The sequence below is a fragment of the Bombus vosnesenskii genome, unplaced genomic scaffold (genome assembly GCF_011952255.1).
Source record: "Bombus vosnesenskii isolate JDL3184/JDL3185 unplaced genomic scaffold, Bvos_JDL3184-5_v1.1 scf7180000013395, whole genome shotgun sequence".
Classification (NCBI taxonomy): domain Eukaryota; kingdom Metazoa; phylum Arthropoda; class Insecta; order Hymenoptera; family Apidae; genus Bombus; species Bombus vosnesenskii.
Genome location: NW_022883020.1, coordinates 122,678 through 141,329, shown reverse-complemented (window position 1 = coordinate 141,329; position 18,652 = coordinate 122,678). Strand labels below are relative to the sequence as shown.

At 33.3% G+C, this 18,652-nt stretch overlaps 5 protein-coding genes across 31 annotated transcripts in view; 2 read left to right on the top strand and 3 right to left on the bottom strand.

The window, feature by feature from the left end:
- Positions 1 to 1,508: 1,508 nt before the first annotated feature.
- LOC117237629 (probable 28S rRNA (cytosine(4447)-C(5))-methyltransferase) lies at positions 1,509 to 4,163 on the top strand. Of its 4 annotated transcripts, XM_033501784.1 has the most exons (7): positions 1,509 to 1,678; positions 1,800 to 1,998; positions 2,105 to 2,585; positions 2,651 to 2,818; positions 2,895 to 3,090; positions 3,162 to 3,530; positions 3,605 to 4,163. In XM_033501784.1, exons 2-7 carry the CDS (start codon positions 1,899 to 1,901, stop codon positions 4,067 to 4,069), a joined length of 1,779 nt encoding a protein of 592 aa, XP_033357675.1. In that variant the 5' UTR covers positions 1,509 to 1,678; positions 1,800 to 1,898; the 3' UTR covers positions 4,070 to 4,163. The 4 variants fall into 4 exon arrangements, with proteins under 4 accessions (XP_033357675.1, XP_033357674.1, XP_033357678.1 ...); XM_033501783.1 differs by having other exon boundaries at positions 1,509 to 1,998; XM_033501787.1 differs by having other exon boundaries at positions 1,510 to 1,998; positions 2,114 to 2,585.
- A 59-nt stretch (positions 4,164 to 4,222) lies between these two features.
- Positions 4,223 to 6,517, bottom strand: LOC117237630 (vacuolar fusion protein CCZ1 homolog). The gene is made up of 10 exons (XM_033501788.1): positions 6,443 to 6,517; positions 6,239 to 6,333; positions 6,058 to 6,151; positions 5,735 to 5,950; positions 5,486 to 5,661; positions 5,261 to 5,404; positions 5,021 to 5,166; positions 4,680 to 4,941; positions 4,474 to 4,601; positions 4,223 to 4,401 (listed from the first exon to the last, which is right to left on the bottom strand). Exons 1-10 carry the CDS (start codon positions 6,515 to 6,517, stop codon positions 4,349 to 4,351), a joined length of 1,389 nt encoding a protein of 462 aa, XP_033357679.1. The 3' UTR covers positions 4,223 to 4,348.
- Positions 6,518 to 7,508: 991 nt separating this feature from the next.
- LOC117237632 (derlin-2) lies at positions 7,509 to 9,191 on the top strand. 2 transcript variants are annotated; one of them, XR_004494039.1, is made up of 7 exons: positions 7,509 to 7,896; positions 7,992 to 8,057; positions 8,152 to 8,319; positions 8,424 to 8,546; positions 8,623 to 8,786; positions 8,867 to 9,022; positions 9,102 to 9,191. XR_004494039.1 is itself a non-coding variant. In XM_033501793.1 (6 exons), exons 1-6 carry the CDS (start codon positions 7,804 to 7,806, stop codon positions 8,967 to 8,969), a joined length of 717 nt encoding a protein of 238 aa, XP_033357684.1. In that variant the 5' UTR covers positions 7,509 to 7,803; the 3' UTR covers positions 8,970 to 9,191. The 2 variants fall into 2 exon arrangements, 1 of the variants encoding a protein (XP_033357684.1); XM_033501793.1 differs by having other exon boundaries at positions 8,867 to 9,191.
- Positions 9,192 to 11,043: 1,852 nt separating this feature from the next.
- Positions 11,044 to 14,101, bottom strand: LOC117237631 (protein phosphatase PTC7 homolog). 4 transcript variants are annotated; one of them, XM_033501792.1, is made up of 5 exons: positions 13,977 to 14,101; positions 12,461 to 12,640; positions 12,123 to 12,321; positions 11,764 to 12,020; positions 11,044 to 11,229 (listed from the first exon to the last, which is right to left on the bottom strand). In XM_033501792.1, the coding sequence occupies exons 1-5, from the start codon at positions 13,990 to 13,992 to the stop codon at positions 11,180 to 11,182; spliced, it is 702 nt and encodes a 233-aa protein (XP_033357683.1). In that variant the 5' UTR covers positions 13,993 to 14,101; the 3' UTR covers positions 11,044 to 11,179. The 4 variants fall into 4 exon arrangements, with proteins under 4 accessions (XP_033357683.1, XP_033357681.1, XP_033357682.1 ...); XM_033501790.1 differs by lacking the exon at positions 13,977 to 14,101 and adding an exon at positions 12,904 to 13,582 and having other exon boundaries at positions 12,479 to 12,640; XM_033501791.1 differs by lacking the exon at positions 13,977 to 14,101 and adding an exon at positions 12,904 to 13,581 and having other exon boundaries at positions 12,503 to 12,640.
- Positions 14,102 to 15,135: 1,034 nt separating this feature from the next.
- The window catches only part of LOC117237661 (disintegrin and metalloproteinase domain-containing protein 11), a 72,708-nt gene continuing 69,191 nt past the window's right edge, over positions 15,136 to 18,652 (bottom strand). For 17 of the 20 annotated variants that reach the window (XM_033501842.1, XM_033501845.1, XM_033501835.1 and 14 more), the window contains one exon: positions 15,136 to 15,980. In XM_033501842.1, the coding sequence (XP_033357733.1) occupies positions 15,356 to 15,980 (625 nt within the window). In that variant the 3' untranslated portion in view covers positions 15,136 to 15,355. The remainder of the gene's footprint in view (positions 15,981 to 18,652) is intronic. The other 3 variants (XM_033501855.1, XM_033501856.1, XM_033501837.1) reach the window with 2 other exon arrangements.

The following is an 18,652-nucleotide window of genomic DNA, read 5'->3' as shown; positions in this document are numbered from 1 at the left end:
GGAGGAGTACTATCATTCTCATGATCGTGAAATGATTAAAAAATAATGCGCGAAGCGGAAAAAAGATCGTTTCGTAAAATCATCCGTAGACCTGACGAATCGACGCCGTTTCTTTCTTATTACTTTTACCTTTTCATTCTTTTATTGTGAAAAAGAGAACAAGAGAGAAAGAGTGAGTGAGGGAGAGTGAGTGAGGCACATTTCAGGCAAGGGGGACTTTTTGGGGGGAAGAGGAGGGAAAAGTTGCGAGAGGAGGATGCTCTCTCATTATACATATATAAATATATATAATTATTATGTAATAATTGTCCATACATCTTGAAATGTCGAAATAAACGAACAAAGAAAGATAAGCGGTTTTTATTGTCACATCACGCTGTTTTATATATGTATATGCAAGAATGAATAAACGGTTGAGTCAAAAGTAGCAATCATTCTTGTCGTTATAAGTAAGTACTTATATACCTGGTGTTTCGATTTCTTAATATAGTATTTCTCTTTTATTGTTGCTGTATAATCTGTACAGATTTTTTATGATTAATGTCTTATTTATTGATATTTTTGGTAGACGTTGGAAAGAATCAAGGATCAAACATTAAAAGCAGTATTTCTCAAATTTTTATGAAAAGAGTCATGGACAAAAGTGTAATTTTTGTTTAAATGGAAAATAGTGATGCTACAAAAAATGCTCAAAAAAATCTTTTTAATTATCGATAAGCATTATCGATGACAAGAACTGTTTTGGTTACTTGGTTACTAAGTCGTTATTATTGCTAAGGCGTTATTATTATTTTTCGTTTTTCCTTTCCTTGGTTTATCGTCAGAGCATCAACGATACGCTCTGAACAACTTATTCGATAATTGATAATGGTATAGGGAGTCAGACCGATTAGGTGACTGGTAAAACAGCAAGACGTCGGTAGGCTAATGTCACAAATGTTACGTTTATCCTGTACCTCGTCGGTGATATAAGAAAAAAAAAGTGTTCACCGACAGCAATTCTAGTTGTTTCACGGCACAAATGCTGCATCATGTGGTCAACTGCTGACGGAAACGAAACTTAGCATATACAAAAACCTATGTACTATATCAATGTACCTATCAATGTACTATATACATCAGAATCCTTCGTACATAACGATATTTTCTTCCAATTATTATTAATGTAATAAGAATTACAGTAATTTACTATTTCGTCTGTTTTCTTGATAAACTCCTTCGATAATGAACTTCGATCAAATGAATGTTCATTAGCATTAGTTAATAATAATTTGTCTTACTGGATAACAAGTAAATCATAGATTGTCGTGTAAAATCCGAGAAGATAGATGGGCTACTCTGCGATCCAAATAATTGGAATCGTTGAATCGTTGAATATAAACATATAGGAACATTTAACGAAATACATACAATTTTCCTATCTTATGCTAGTTATTTTTTTCAATAAAATGATATTATTTGATTTTCTTATCCTTCTGAGACTAATTGTGCAAGAAAAAATACACAAACCTCTCTTATACAAATATTCATACATCTTTTAATGTCTACAAGTTTTAAAGAGAAAATATTTCATTTCCATATAATATTCTCACAATTTCTTAAGTTGGTAATATCTACGTAGAGCTAAATGATAAATATTAAAAGACAGGTTATACCTCACGTGTTCTTTTTCAAAAAGGTTGTAAGCAACATTTGCGATTTCTTGTTTTCTTCGTCTAATTCTCTTTGTATAAATAACATATAATATAATGATATATAATAATAGATGTAATAACATATATAATAATATGTAATAACAGAAAATGTAAAGGTTGTATAGACGAAATAAAATATCACGTCCCGTTTAATAAAAATATCAAAACTTGTTTAATAACAATCGTGGCATAAAATATATTAAAATGGGACGAAAAGCTAAGTTTAATGATACAACTGTGTCGAGCGGTCATGGAAGAAAAGCAAAGAAGCAAGGAGATCCAACATTTCCAAAGGGAGTACTAGGTATGCAGAGAAATTTATTTATACATATACATGTACCTTAAGTATGAGTATATATATTGCATATTGCATGAGTATATAGAGAACTAATCATATAACTTTTATCTAGTAAAAGAAAAAAAAGAGTTAAGTCATAGACAGAAGCAACGAGCAAGGAAAAGATTATTAAAGAAACAAAAGTTAAGTGAAAAAGTAAGGAAATTACAGCAAAATAATGGCGAGAAGGTGGATGACGCTGTAACTATCTCAAAACTATTAAAAATAAAGAAAAGGGAGAAATCTCTTAAAGAAGGACCAAGAAATGACAGTTTCGGTCGTAAAAATGATCAAATGCAGTTTGACAATGATATTAATATATCTGATAATGAAGGAGTAATACAAGACGAGCAACAAAAGATTAAAAGAAAGAAATTACTTGACAATGACACAGAGGACGAAACTGATAAAGGATCCAGTGACAATGAAGAAATGGATTATGAGGAAGTAGATCAAAGTGAGGAAGATGGTGATAGTTCTAATAACGATGATGTTGATCTACTTCCTATTGAAAAAGCAAATAAGAAGTTGAAAAAGAAGCAAGAAGAAGAACAGTGAGCATGTCTTATTATTCTATTAAGCTTCTCATTTCAAATCTAATTAATTTCCTCTTTATTAGAAAGCTAGCAGAGGAGGAAATGCATGATATGGCCCTACAGCAATGTGTCTTTACTTTTCCCACTAAAGAAGAGCTTGCAGATGTTACTAATCTGAAAGATGTACAACAACGTATAAAAGACGTTATTATGATATTATCAGATTTTAAAAGGTTGCGCGATATAAACAGGTATATGTCTTAGGGTTAAAGGATTTTATTTCATCGAAGAATTCCAAGGAATTGTACACTTTTATCTTTTTTGAAGATCGCGTACTGAATATATGGACCTTCTTAGAAGTGATTTATGTACATACTATAGTTATAATAATTTCTTGATGGAAAAATTGATACAAATATTTCCACTGGATGAGTTATTAGAATTTTTGGAAGCAAGTGAAGTCCAGAGGCCTATGACGATACGAACGAATATATTGAAAACACGTCGTCGCGACTTAGCTGAAGTATTTATTGAATGAAATATGTAATAGATATCTTCAATATCCCTTAATTTATCATGATATTAATATTTCAGGCTTTGATCAACAGAGGGGTCAATTTAGATCCTATTGGCAAATGGACAAAAGTTGGATTAGTGATTTATTCGTCGCAAGTTCCTATGGGTGCGACACCAGAGTATTTAGCAGGACATTACATTCTCCAGGGTGCATCTAGCTTCTTACCTGTTATGGCTTTGGATCCTAAAGAAAACGAGAGGGTTCTTGATATGTGTGCCGCGCCCGGAGGAAAATCATCACACATAGCAGCGCTTATGAAAAACACAGGTGTACTCTTCTCGAACGATGCAAACGAAGAAAGGATAAAAGCAGTTGTCGGCAATTTTCACAGACTTGGCATCACGAATTCAATCGTTTGTACTTACGATGGGCGAAAGTTACCAACAGTAAGTATTAATAATATGTATGAACACGTCGAATATATGATATGGTCAAATTAATTAAAATGTATAATTTTCAGGTGATTAAAGGTTTCGATAGAGTATTATTAGATGCACCATGCACTGGTACTGGTGTTGTTTCAAAAGATCCAAGTGTTAAAACAAACAAAGATGAAGTAGATATACAGCGTTGTTGTACATTACAAAAGGAATTACTTTTGGCGGCTATAGATTGTGCTAATGCACGTTCGGAATCCGGTGGGATTATCGTTTATTCTACGTGTTCGATTCTTCCGGAAGAAAATGAATGGGTTATTGATTTTGCTCTTAAGAAACGTGATGTTAAATTAATACCAACTGGATTGGAATTTGGCGCCGAAGGTTTTACCAGTTATAGACAATACAGATTTCATCCTTCGTTGAAATTAACCAAACGATTTTATCCCCATGTGCATAATATGGACGGATTTTTCGTAGCGAAATTAAAAAAGTTCTCCAATATTGTTCACAAAAACAAAGATGCAGAGGAAGAAACTTTTGATTAATGGTCGTTTTTAAAATAAATTAATATTTTTATAATAGTTATAATATTTGGGAAAATGCTGTGCAAGCAATTTAAATATATTAAAAAATATATATAATTTGTCTGTACAAGATTTTATATTTTACATTAACTTTATATATAAATTATTTCCATAGTTACAGTGTTGTATTTCAGATTATACATTGCTTGTATATTAATTAAAAGAGTAAACAGCCATTTTAATCGTCATATAAAATAGTCGTAAAATTTTTATACTCGGTAAATTCATGAGGCCTTTCCATTAATGGAAAAATATACTTTTTAATTCTTTTTCACATAGTCTTTTCACGTCATCTGAAATAAAAATTATTACTTACATTTATATAATTGTATGTATATACATACATACATGTACAACGTATATACCTTCTATTTCCATTATACTTGCACTTTTTTGTTGAATAACTACAAAAAATTCCCTCAAGTTCGATAACTTTCCAACAACCCAATAATCGCTCATAGTTTTTATAATTATCTCTCCAGCCTCTTTTAATCTGAAATTATAAAAAAAAGTGTATTCTATTTGTAAAATAATAATCTTACATCAAAACATTATTGTGTTATGTACTAACTTATTGGTGTCATTATATATATCAGTGATAACTCTCAACACTTCGGGCGTTGTAAGCACATTAGAACATCGCCTATTATCCGGATGTATTGTACTTTTATATGCTAAATTAAGTTTATTAAAATACAGGTACTTGCAAGATTCCGACGAAACTATTACGTGTTTAGCACATTGTTCTGCAACCGAACTAACAAGTGTAGTTAATTGTGGGCCAAGAAAGCTATCCAGGCTTTTAAAGAAATCTATTAACAAACTTGTTTTGCCTGTAAAATAAGCACCCCAATTTTAAAGTTTTTGCATGATTATTTCAAAAGAAGAGAAAAAGAAGGGAATGGTACTTACTGTCAACAAACAAACATATTGTAGCGCTTAATGCTCTGTAAACAACTAAATATAACGACACCGGTTTTGTAGAATAATTGATATATACTTTAGGAGATTTACCAATTAAGCTTGGTTCATTAATACTAGATGGGCCAGTGACAAATCTATAACATTATATATATATATGTATATATATGTATATATATAACTTATTATTTTGTTATATATAGAATATTAAATTATTTTGCATGTACTAACTTTCCATAGTGAGTGGTAGTAAATGGTGAAGGTGAATTTCTAGGCATTGAACCCTCGTGTAATTCTTTTTCAAGATGAGCTGGTAAAAGCGTACTCACTAGATAATTATAAACTACTTGCATATCCTCCGGCTCCAAACCACTCCTAAGTGATAACGGGCATTAATTCTTTAATTGTTATACATATATTACATTATAATAGTGTGACAGCGTTTACATTACTAACCACACGACTTGATCGTTGTAAAGAAATGCAGTATATTTCACTTGAGAAAACATGGCTTCTACAAGATTCATAAAACATTGAACCCGTAAAAATGTTATTTTGTCAAGAGGTAAGAATTGTAAGCCTTGGAAAACATCCAAAATATCACTATTATTCAACTTTAAAGACATTAGATACTGTGAAAAATACATGATATTGAAAATTATATCGAAAAATACAGAAACAGTACATTTTAAGAATTCCCCTTACCCTTGAATAAAAATGTTCAAGTTTGTGTTTTAGTAACGTTATCGACCCACAATCAGGTTCATTAATAATGGTGTCAAATGATCCCATAAATAGTCTAAACATAACATACGCTTGCTTCAATATAGATTGACAAACACTGCTAGAAACTTCATCGTATTGATATTCTGTATATTTGTTACCATCTTTCTCTTTCCATATGTAAGGTACACCGACAATCTATGAAACAATTGAAATCTATGAACAAATATTCATGAATTTTATATGATATAAAATATTACATGCTACATTCTTTTATACATTTTCTGATAGCAATAAAATCTTACCATCACCATCCAAAAATTTGATTCTGGTTGATAATAAATTTGACGAGTTTTATGTGTATGACAATAATCGCATGGTTGACCAGGATTAAATGATCTAAAAATTTGAAATGCAAGAACATAATCTTAATATTGTATGTAAAGATAGGAACTTTAGAATCTAGAAAAATATGTTTATACATACTGCGCAAATTTAATAATTGCTTCGCTGAGTCCTATATTTTTAATTTGAACATCTAAATCTCTTTCTGGATAATAATAGAGAATCTTTTTTTCTTCCTGCATGCAAAAAATACACAAGAACACACTTGCATTGTACGTATGTAGTGTGTAAGAATTTTGTAATTTTTGTATGTAAATATTTTATTGATAAATTTAATTTACTTGCCTCTCCCTCTTTTTTAGCATATGTGCCATTGAATATATAAAAATGTTCTAATGTAACCTCCGTTTTCGATGACATTTTGACAAATAATTTAAACAAAAGATATTTAGCCCTTTTTTCATATAAAATGCAAAAACGTTACCACAATAACTTATCGATTTAAACGCTTATTTGCGTTTTCTTTGCTGAAACATTTCAGCCAACAAATAAAGAACAACTTTGAACAATCAGTATGCAGTTGATAAATTATTTTGAAAACTTAATACATAGATGCTGAGGTGGCAGCACGTTTTATTGTCACCAATGTCATGTGATACATGATGTGTTTCTCAACATTAAATATTATATACGTATAGATTTTATAATAAAATTAAATATATATTACACGTTATTTATATTTATTATCGTTTATATTTCTCTGTAATGTTAATTTAAATAGTTAAACCTTTATGACTTTTAACATACAAAAGATCAAAATACAAAAGATAATATCACAGACATATTTGGTTCACGAGTAATTGCTATTTATGTGTGTTGTCGGGAGCATGTTATAAATTAACAGCCTAATTGTTATAAATGAATAGCATGAACGTTATAAATAGACTGCGGATTTTTATGCATTTATAGGAAATTTAAATGTGCAAAATTACATAGAATATACATAATATGAAAAAATACGTATGTAAATAAATAAAGTTTAAAGTACAGTGCTTTGTATAATACTCGATAGGTAAAATAGTTTTCTACCGAGATTCTACTTTTTTAAGCATATTCTCAAATATAGAACTTCCATAGGAATTCACGGTCTAGTTATAAATGAATAGCTTAAATGTTAAAAATCGATAATTTAAATTTTATAAATTAACAGCCTGTATATCTGTTTTATTAAATGTTTTGCCAAAATACAACAAATATTAAAATATATATCAACATGAGTAAATTAGTTATAGATTTTTCAAATTTGGTCATGAGATTAACAAAACTATCGTAAACTTGAATTATAAGAATTAGGGACATGAAAATCTTTTCGTATTTATAAAAATTTTCTTCCGTAACTACAAAAACGTGTAATTAAATAAGTTCGACTAACAAGTGTTACATCTTGGCGACATTTCCACGAATGCGAAAAGCCCACGAAACTTCTATCGATAACCATGTAAAATCGAAACTCGTGTTATTCGATTATAACGAATTTCACGTATTACGTGTACAAAACTGAACATAACAAATTTGTCGTGATGTGGGTAATGATTAAATTTAGATAACGCACAGTAATGAGCAACATGTGATAATAAAAAATAAGGGCGAAGAGTCTGGAAAAGAAATTGGTCTTTAGGTGTACAGAAGATCGTAACGATACACCAATGGCCTATCAAACTTTCCGGCAGGAGTACATGCAAATACCTGTGGTGACACGAGCTTACACAACAGCTTGTGTCATCACGTCTCTTGCTGTGGTTTGTAAAATGTTTTTCTCATAAGATAGTTTCATATCTGCAAAATGCCATTTTCAAAATGTAATTATCAAATTATTTTTATTTTCCCACTTTAGCAACTAGATTTGGTATCACCATTTCGATTGTATTTTAATCCCACGTTGATCATTGAACAATATCAGGTAAACAAGTATCTATTAATTATTACTCCTTAGCTTCCCATCAGCTTTGCGCATTTTACGATTATTATCTTTTGTAATATAAATATTCTTTCAGCTATGGAGATTGATAACTACATTTTTATTCTTTGGAAATATGGGTTTCAATTTTCTTTTCAATATGATCTTTACTTATCGATATTGTCGAATGTTAGAGGAAGGATCGTTTCGCAGAAGAACAGCTGATTTTGTAATGATGTTCATTTTTGGGGGCATATGTATGATTGTATCCTTTTTAACACTTCATTTATTGTCTTTCTCAAATTACAGATAAAGTAAATATAACTCCAATATATTGTATTATGTGTAATTATCCTAAGCTTACTATAGACATTTGCATTTTTTGTTAATTTGTTATTCCTGGGCCATGCATTGACAGTTATGTTGGTTTATGTTTGGTCTCGGAGAAACCCATTTGTTAGATTAAACTTTTTTGGACTTTTAAATTTCCAAGTAAGTTTTTAATTTCTTATTTTATAGAGGGAAAAAGAGTAAATTGTTTTTAAATGTATTTTTTTTTTATCAATAGGCACCATATTTGCCTTGGGTGCTTCTTGGGTTTTCTGTACTTCTTGGTAATACAATTTGGGTCGATCTAGTCGGAATGGCTGTGGGACATATGTATTACTTTGCAGAAGATGTATTTCCGCGTTTACGAGGAGGTTTCCGTGTTCTTAAAACTCCACAAATACTGTAAGTTACTTGGATAAAAGGGTTATCATTACAAATTATATGTCGTAAATGCGATATTATCATTTGTTGTTTGTTCACAGTAAGACTTTGTTTGACGCACACCCAGAAGATCCAGATTATACTCCACCGCCTGAAGATCGTCCTGGTGGATTTAATTGGGGTCAAGAAGCCAATATGCAATGATTCTAAATTCAAGGTCCTGCTTCCAAACCATCTCTTACCAATTGGCATATCAAGTAAACTTTTACACTGCTACATATGCAACATTGTTCCTTGATTTTCCCAGTCACTAACAAAAGTACTAAACATTTGCAGCCTTGACATTATGTGACATGTAATGGAAAAATTATAACAAAGATAAGACTTCCAATTTTCTACAGGGGTTACAATTTTTCTACAAAAAAATTTCTGTATGTATCTCAGAATATATTATGCAAGTAACATACATAAATGAAAACAGTATTTCTCAGATAATCGACTATATTGTGATATATTTATAGTGCTTACGATTTTCCAAGAATACAAAGAAGTTTCATATTGATAACATATACGTTAAAAACGAAATATTTTGGGGTATATCTGTGTTCATTAATTAACATAGATTGTATCAGATATAATTTGCGAAATTTCTATATTGTATAAATTTTAAGATATCTATGTGAAAACAATGCAAACTGTCCTACTCTAAATTTTCTTTGAAACTTCATTTTAGTAAGTATTTAATCTATGATAAAATTCGTTTAAATACTGTTTTCGTAATAATTATATTATGCACAGCATGAATTTTTACTACAATCTTGTGCCTGATACAATATACAATTTTAACTGAAAATAGAAAATGACAACTTTTAGATTTTTGCTGTGTAACATTTTGTTAAACACGAAAGGACTCGTATACTAGAGTATAAAATACTATTTTTAATGTTTGCAGAAACACAAAATTGAAACCCCTGATTCAAAAAGATTCTATTGTAAAAATCTTACATAATCGAATGATGTAAATACTTTTATTTATTCTCCTGTTATAAATAATCCTCCAGTCTTTTTTAATAATGTAATAATACATTTGATACCATGTCTGAAGATATATAATATTGTAAATAACAGAATACATCACAGTTTCTTTTTTCACGGGCATTTGATAAAAAATAATATAAAATATAGTGTTGTTTAATTTTAAAATAAAACATAAAATGGCATTCCCTTTTTGTGATGTTTATAATTTGCGAGTAAGAATGGAAAAAGATACTAGTAAATTAACGAAGACAGTTGGTAGTTCATAGGTAAATGTAGTTGGTTTCATTTTTCTGTTTTCTCCTAGTAAACTAATGACCTTTACCGTCAATTGATTGCTCGATTCAGAATTTAGAATATCATATTACATGTTATACTGTGATGTATTCATATTACTTATCAAATGATTGCATTCTACTATATATAATAAAACAATACATTTGTTAAACTTAGTATGACAATGTGTACATCGGCAAAAAGCCAAAGTATTACAAAGAATTTCCACTCGAACGATTATGTATTACTTACTAAGTAGAGGGTAGTTAAAACTGTGAGAGACTTGCGCGTGTAACTCGCGTCCTTTTGGAAAATAAGCGATGTTCTGTTGCTGGCGCAATTAAAAATATATCTTATACTCTAAGTATACTGTAAGTGTGGAAGTTGTAGTTATATCGTCCAAAAGAACGCAGTTAATATACCGAAGACTTTAACAATTTTAACTGCAAGAATCCAGGCCATGAAAGCCTCGGGGATTTAACTAGATAGTATCCCTTTTGTAAATATTAAGTAAAACTGTTATTTATATGACCATTACGATGAAATAAAATGGTTCAATTTAGTTTGAAATTATTATTGTATAAATTCATGTTATTAGTCTATACATAGTAGTATAAGAGATCGAATGCATTTAATTCTCAATTAAACTATAAATACATTTGTTCTTACATGAACATTCGTGAAATTTACTGTAATTTTTTGAATATTTAATCACAACGAGATACATAGTTTTCATTCATAATACATTACAGTGTTGCATTATTATGTTATTGTGCCATATGATATGTACTGTTACCGTCCGCAAAAGTAACAACTTTTGTAACTTCTTGTTTGCATATATTTGAACAAACTTGTATACTTACATGCAAATTTTTGCTAGTCAAAAAATGAGTTTAACCAACGATGTTCTTTTTGAAAAATAACGTTTTTTATAGCGGTTATAGAAAAAATTAATTAAGGTGGGAAATGATTTACAAAACCATTTATTTAGATTTAAATAATAAATGATTATCATAACGAGATATCATGATGTATAACTAGGTACATATACGCAATGACATGGACTATAATACAATGATCAAGACTCTATTGTACATACTTTATTATATTGCCACCGTTGCTAAAAGCACTGTAATGTCATCTGGTTTACCACCTAAAAAATAGAAGAAACATGTTTTGGATATACACATTAATGTTTATATTAGTTTTGTTTATCCTACAATAAGTGAAATGATAATCCTATTTAAACAAATTAGTAATAAAATCCCTTTTGAACCATCAATGTGTTTACTTTGAGAGATAGCTACTTGTTTGTTAGAAAATGAAAAAAGGGAGAGTAAAAAACAAGAAAAGAAAAAAAGGAAAGAAGGGAAAGGGAAGAAAGAAGAAGGAAAAAAACAGCATATTTGTATAAGCTTTTTATTCTAGATGTAAGAATGATGAAGTAGTTAAAAAAGTACAGAAGGGAAATTGCTTTGTTACAAAGTTCTTACCAAAGTAAACAACATTCTGTACATGCATAAGATATATAAGAAAAATTGTGAAATGTATGGTACGAATAAATTGAATATATTTTTTATTAAGAACTATGTGTTTCTATAACTGGAAAATATTAAGACTACGCATTCGAATTTGGCATTCGAAATAATTATATATGGTAGTTTAAGCGTCAACATGGTTTACATACCTATAGTATCAATTCCGTTCTCTCTAGCACTTTGTGCAAATGGAGACATAAATGCGCCGTCAAAAGCTAAACTACGAGCCATCCAGGCTATCGAGTTGGCAACTCCCTGTATCTTAGTAGGATCTCTTTCTCCTTGAACTTTACGCATTTCCGTGATAAGTAATTGGTCAGGCACATTATCAAATACCCCATCTGTTGCTAAAAGAATTACATCACCATCTTCAACTCCAAAACTCGAAGTATCCGCAGATTCTGGACTATAATTGAAATATACAATATTGTAAATAGAGAAGTACGTTAACGAGACAATATATTAAATACATAATGTAAGTTGACAATGTACTCGCAAAGCATAATACCTGTCGCTAAGCACCAGACCAGAATGTCCTGGAGGTGGAAGAGACAACTGAAACGGGGTATTAAAGTAGTGTTGTTGTTCGGAAGAACGATGAACTACTTCTCCTTTTCTTACAACTACGAAGCCACTATCACCGATATTAGCTGCACAAATGCTGCTTGTTTCTTTATTGAGAACTATAACGCATGCAGTACTGCTACCTGAAAAAGCCACACAACACATTACATTAATCGCATTAATGTAACCTTGTTTCTCACTTTTCCCTGGAAACATAGAATCTTCACAAAATATGAAAAAAAAAAAAAAAAAAATGTGTAAACCACAAGTTGCTTCTAATACCTAATATGGGTTGTTTACTTTCTAGTAATTCATAGTAACTACGTGCTAATAAACCAGCTGGTTCAGAAGGTTTGAACCTGCCCATAGAGACCAGTCTTTCACAAGTTCTCATGAGGAAACTAGAAAACTCTCCTGGATCGATTCCATAATGCCTCCATCCGCCTACACCATCCGCTACGCCTAAAAAGGTCGAAGAATTGTAAAATTCTACTAGACGAGAAAATGTCTAATAGTAATAGTCGAGATTAGGATTCTTATGTTTTACCGAAATGTTTTTCTTTTTGACAGAGAATTGGTATCGATGGATATAATTGGAACGACAAGAAAAAGTATAAAACTTAAAACATCTAGGAGTTTTGCAAACTATCAGTCATGTGCGAATACAGGGCAACGCGTTGCAACGATAGGACTGTTTTTCCATGGGTCTGGCAGACTAACATTACCTATTACTTCGACAGTCTTGAATTTGGCACTAAACCAAGCATCATCACCGAACTGTCCCTTACGTATACGTCCTCGTGTAAAATCTTTCGGAAAACCACACACAGCCGAAATGAAAGATGCTTCGCGGCGTTTATTCACGTTAGGATCAGCGCACGCTGTATAATTTGATATGCCATTCCATATCGTCCGAGACAGCAGCCTCCCGGTCCAATAAATGGACTGCATTGTACGGTGAGGCTCAAACTTTTGTGACGCACATCTTTATTAACTAAACGACGAATCTGCATGAATCGTGCAGTCAATTCACAAGTGTATCGGAGGCATGTTTTGTTGTTTTTGTTGGAGGTGCATGTAACATTGATCAAATTTATCAACTATTCGCTTTATCGCACTTGGCATCGACCACTCTGTTCTCGAATTCCGATTCACGCGAGAAGAAACGAAGATCGGCGTGACCGCGATTCCAATTGAAATTATCTCTTGGTACGATGTAACCCGAGAAAGTACCTACTGGTGCTACAGTGCTTCTAGCTAATCGACTTGAACACCGTTAACATTGCACCTACATACATAACAACATATGCATGTACATAATATATGCTTCGCATCCGACTTCAGACTGAGGTACACGGGAGGTCTGATAAGAGCAAGCTCCTAATGTCGTCAAATGTGCTTTGCAAATCGACTGCTAAGTCAAAGAGCACTGCAATCTAATAGGTATTTTCATTGAGTAATTTCTAGTTTTACATTTAACGCCATCCTTGGGTGAAAACGATAACTATGAACGGGGTCGTTGCATGCGAATATCGCGAAGCGAGAAAGCTCAGTTTCGAAACGATTCGATGTTTTTCAAAATTACATATTAAAATTCGAATCCCCTCGAATAGAATTTGATAGCTTGAAATTTCCAAAAGTCATGGAAGTCTTGTCGATCTGTGTCGAAACTTGTTCAAAGTGATTCGGACTGTTTGTTGTTCAATCCACTACTAGACGAAGCTTAACAATTTGATCGAAAAGCTTTACGGCTTAGTAAACAAATTGAGAAACATTTGCCGATCACTAAAAACCTTACCTAAAATCTTCATCATATCACCGCGAGAGTTGCCTGTGTTCCTATGTATGTATGCGACAGTTTTTCCATCATATCCAATTGTTGAAAGATGAACTTTTTGTAGCGAGATTGTCGTTAAAATAGGAATTAAAGAGCAAATTAAAAGATCACTCGCCAAAAGAATTGACAATTTTGTAAAATTTACGAAGAGATAAAAAGCTAAGTCCCTTTGAATTTTTAATAGGAAACGAAAACATACGTATTCACATACGTAAGAGAAAAACAAGAAGGTAGTTTTCGTTTCTGCTACAATACTGGTATCACGTTTAACCGTTGCATTAAAAATGTCACTACTGTTACAATTACTATTTTTATTCGTAGGAAATCGGTTTTGTCGACACGATACGAATTAATATGAAATTAAAAGTTTAGATCGTGATCGATAAAAATGAAATTAGGTAAAGAAGAGCCTGAAGTTGGTTACGCAAGTCGAAGAACGCCACCTGCGATTCTCGAACAGTGGCGGGTATCGACAGTTCCACATGTGGTGTCGGCATGTTCACGAATGACGAGTTGAAAGTTCGATTTGAAAGAACGTTGTTTGAAGAAAAAGACCAGGTTTTTGCTCGAATTGCGTGGAAATTTCAGGATCCGTAACAGCTTGCAACGAATCAGTTACGATCGGTGAGTGTGTATTCGTTCTTTCTGTTTTATTTTTATTTTTTTGGGATTGATCGTAAGAAACAGGAATCGATCGATTGCAAGAAGATTAGAGGGGAAAAAAGGGAGAAAAGATAGGCTGGACTCGACTAATTTTCCTGTTTTTCGGATATCGTACAATCAACTGTAAAACAATCAACTATAATGAGATTGTAAATAAGTTGGGGATAAATATCCGGTGGGCGGGCGAGAGAGTGTAAGCCAGAGTTATTAGTTTTGAAGAAAAGCATTTATAATACTATTCAAAGTGGAACGTAAGCCGAGGACGTATTAGATTTTGGATATACTACTGGATTAGCTAGTAGGATTTCAGTTAAAAGAGCGTCTCAGTAAAAGAGAACAATGTAGAATATCGTCGATATCGGTCGTTATCCTGCTTTGACTAAAATTCGTCCTACACTTTTGAACCGATCCACCGGATTAATAGTGGAAAGGGGGACATACGAATAACAGCGATGCGTTTCTTCGAGTAAATCGTTTTACTAATGTTTATTAATAAACATTTCATATAGATTATTTTAATTCATATAATTTAATACCTGTTTGCCGTTGTTTTTGTTGTTCTTGATGTTGCGATCAATAGTTTATCGTTATTTACACTATTCAGTATAAAATGCGAGTTCAAGATTAAATCACACCACTATGTTTTATAGACACTATCTGTCATCGATTAATAATTATCAATGCTTGTACTCAGGAAAATGCGAAGGGGGCAGTAGGGCAGTATTTTCGTTATCACTAGTGTTGTTGGTATTTAATTCTTTAGGGGAACCATTATTTATGTTACAATCTAGACTAAAATTATCGTCTAGTGGGCATTTGTTAATATTAGGCAAGTGATTAACATCGATTCCACGAACGTCGGGGAGCTTTTGTTGGTGGGATTGAGCATTTTCAGTCTCGTCGTTATCGAGACCGTTATCAGTGTGGGGTGGGGATGGATAATAGCCGCGCTGCTGTATTGGCAGTTGTTCCACCGGCAGTTGGTGGTGTTGTTGTTGTTGTTGGTGTTGACCTTGATGTTGTTGCGACGACGGCTGCGGCGGCGGCGGCTGCTGCTGCTGCTGCTGCTGCTGCTGCTGGAGCTGCGACTGCTGCGCGTGATGATGGCAACGATGCTGTTGCTGCGGCTGTTGACGATGCTTTCGTTGAGAATGATGCAGCTGTAGCAACTGCACCGTGCTACCAGTCATTGCAGGTGGCGGCGGTGACGGCGGCGGCGGCGGCGGCTGCTGTGGTGGCCGGTGTTGCACTCCGTCCACACTAGTCCGTCGGGCTAGTTGTTGAGCTTGAATAAATGCATCACTAGAAAATAACAAGATTACACGAGCCCATTGGATCTATTCCACGACCACTAATGCTGCATACACACGCTGCGGACACGCGGATTTTACCCCGCCGATAAGCTTCTAATCCTTCTTCCCCCTTCCCACGCTTAAACTTACCTTTCATTTCCCTTTCTAACACACGAATCCGCGCGTATACAACTGAGCCGTGTATGCACGCGTTACCGATTTTCTCAACCAAGTTCAATGCCAAAACGTCGTATTCGATTTTCATGGAAGCGGAGATCGAAACGGTGCCGAACATAACTGTTTCAAACTGTTCGATAGTTTTCTCTTTCGAGAGAAGAGAAAACTATTCGTACAATTGAAACGTAGAAATAGAAATATCGATATTCTCTATGTTATTAAATATATCGAAATGCACGTAATGGTGTATTACATTTAATATTATATTAAATCAATAGTATACAAATAAATGTAATTGTGCAATGAATGTACATGAATGTACATTATTTATTTGGATATATCTAACGATATAGAGAATATTGATTTGTTTCTATCTACATCGCAGCCGCACCAACAGTTTCGTCCCTCATTGTATATCGGTTCTGAGTGAAACAGTTACGGGGATCGAGTTGTATCTGCTGTGGATACACAGACAGAGTTCTTGTCTATATCGGTTTCGATTTCGGTTTCGATTTCGGTTTCGGTTTCGGTTTCGGTTTCAGTTCTTTAATATTATATCGGCTCCATATCGGCTTTTATCAATTCCCCTGTTTTCTCGAATTCCCAATTCTTTTATTCAATATTTTAAGATTTATTATCTTTAAAACTTTATTTTCACGAATTACTTAAAAAAAATTTGATCGAAAAATGATATTAGAACTGTTTTCATGCGCTGCGTGGGAGGATAACGCGTGCGTACACGCATCCATGTGTTGCGTAAAGAGTAAGCTTTCTCTAGCTATTGCGCACGTGCGAAGCCTTGCAGTTGCGGCTACCAACGGTTGCACGTGAAAAGTATGTACATACATATACATATATAGAATACAGAGGTAATTCAAGTATCGTTTGGTAGCTTTGTCGTACGATTAAAGCGTAAAGGTGATGATCGATCGACGAGGAAGGAAATCTTCAGATAAGGATAAGTGCGGCGTCGTTCTAGCGCGTCTTGAACCGCAGATAACCGCCTGTCGAGTAAACGTAGACGTTGCTTTTTAAAGAGATTCATTGCGGAAAAGAAGAGAGAGAGTCGCTTCTATGCTCGTCGAGTATCGCTCGTGACTCGCAAGTTTCCACTATCGCCACTTTGCTTGCAACAACTTAACTCGGGTTTCTGGCCATTCGCGAGTATAAATAGAAATAACAGACGTCTCGTACGTAATTTGCAGCACATTCACAGCGCATTGCACACAAGCAACTAAAAGGATAAATTAGCATGCGAAGGTTGGTGTGTTGAATTTTTTCGAATCCGATCGTATCTTATTTTCCCGCTGTCATGTGGAAACTTTGGAGGCAACGGTACAATTTTTCATCAGCTTCGGGATACCTGTATGCTTTATGTGCTTTTATACCGTGATTGGTTCTTTCGATTGTGCTCGTTCAGTGACCTCGAACAAGTACATAGTAGCTGGCTAAAAACGGACTTGCAACTCTCGTTATACGTATGTAGAGATGTAAAAGCCCGGAAGTATGCCGAGTCTATTTATATTCCGTTTCGATCGTCGGACGTTGAGATTTCTCTGGTCGAAGTTTGGGATTTCTATTCGATCCGTAAAACCGTAAATTCGTAAACCCATCGAGCAATTTCGGCGAGTAGCTTTCACTCGGGCATGCACCAATCCTTATCTGAATACGCGTTCATCATGGCGATGGGGATTATACGTACTCTACCGTTCATAAGTAACCGGACACTTTGATCGATTCGAAGCAACGCTTATAATCTTTCTATCTGACAATACAATTGTAAAATTAAAAGATCTAAAGGCAAAAAGTTGGCGAAGCGGCAGAATAATTTTATAAGGGCTAAGAAATATACAATAAGAAACATCAGCACTTGATAACGCATATTGATTTTCAAAGATCGATTAAACCGAGCGATAATATGTCGTTATACGTAGATTATATACGAATAGTATACGATGATTATAAAGGATAAAATTCGTCCATGATTTTACGACTGAAATACATCTGCCGAAAGATAAGCCAGTGTTCGGATACTTTTGAGCGTTCGGACACTTTGAGCGTGCGATCACAGTCTGTCTACATATGCACGCTACCGTGCGTAAGTATTTGAACAGTTGCAAATTATTGCAAATATAAGCTATAAAATATCAAATACGAATATATAATGGCCGAAGTAAAGCTGTTTCATTTATTTGTTTTTGAACTCATCTCAGGCAACCATATACACACAGTTAGTAGATATTAATAAAAACGATGGTTGGTGTTAATTAGCATAAATAAGAAAAGTAGAAAAGACTTTAAACGTATTCGTGGGACGTTGAGATGTTGCAACTCTAAGAATTTCTATAGATTCGATCACGTGTCAGCTATTTATCAGAGATACTAGGTATATCGCTTGTTTCAGTATCGATTTATGGGAACCCATTCATAGGAACAAGTAGAGAATTGACAGTAGAGGAACGTAACGTTCTTCTATCGTAACGTTGAAAATATACGGAAAAATAT

Excerpts from the sequence above, each read along its gene's own strand:
- LOC117237629 (XM_033501784.1), top strand. The coding sequence starts at position 1,899 with ATGGGACGAAAAGCTAAGTTTAATGATACAACTGTGTCGAGCGGTCAT. Across the intron at positions 2,819-2,894 it reads AGGTTGCGCGATATAAACAG|ATCGCGTACTGAATATATGG; the intron begins GTATATGTCTTA and ends TCTTTTTTGAAG. Across the intron at positions 3,091-3,161 it reads GTCGTCGCGACTTAGCTGAA|GCTTTGATCAACAGAGGGGT; the intron begins GTATTTATTGAA and ends TTAATATTTCAG.
- LOC117237630 (XM_033501788.1), bottom strand. The coding sequence starts at position 6,517 with ATGTCATCGAAAACGGAGGTTACATTAGAACATTTTTATATATTCAAT. Across the intron at positions 4,602-4,679 it reads ATATATAATGACACCAATAA|ATTAAAAGAGGCTGGAGAGA; the intron begins GTTAGTACATAA and ends TTATAATTTCAG. Across the intron at positions 4,402-4,473 it reads AAGTATAATGGAAATAGAAG|ATGACGTGAAAAGACTATGT; the intron begins GTATATACGTTG and ends TTTTTATTTCAG.
- LOC117237632 (XM_033501793.1), top strand. The coding sequence starts at position 7,804 with ATGGCCTATCAAACTTTCCGGCAGGAGTACATGCAAATACCTGTGGTG. Across the intron at positions 7,897-7,991 it reads TCATCACGTCTCTTGCTGTG|CAACTAGATTTGGTATCACC; the intron begins GTTTGTAAAATG and ends TTCCCACTTTAG. Across the intron at positions 8,320-8,423 it reads TTGGGGGCATATGTATGATT|ACATTTGCATTTTTTGTTAA; the intron begins GTATCCTTTTTA and ends AGCTTACTATAG.
- LOC117237631 (XM_033501789.1), bottom strand. The coding sequence starts at position 13,129 with ATGCAGTCCATTTATTGGACCGGGAGGCTGCTGTCTCGGACGATATGG. Across the intron at positions 12,322-12,460 it reads AAGTAAACAACCCATATTAG|GTAGCAGTACTGCATGCGTT; the intron begins GTATTAGAAGCA and ends TGGCTTTTTCAG. Across the intron at positions 12,021-12,122 it reads GGTCTGGTGCTTAGCGACAG|TCCAGAATCTGCGGATACTT; the intron begins GTATTATGCTTT and ends TTTCAATTATAG.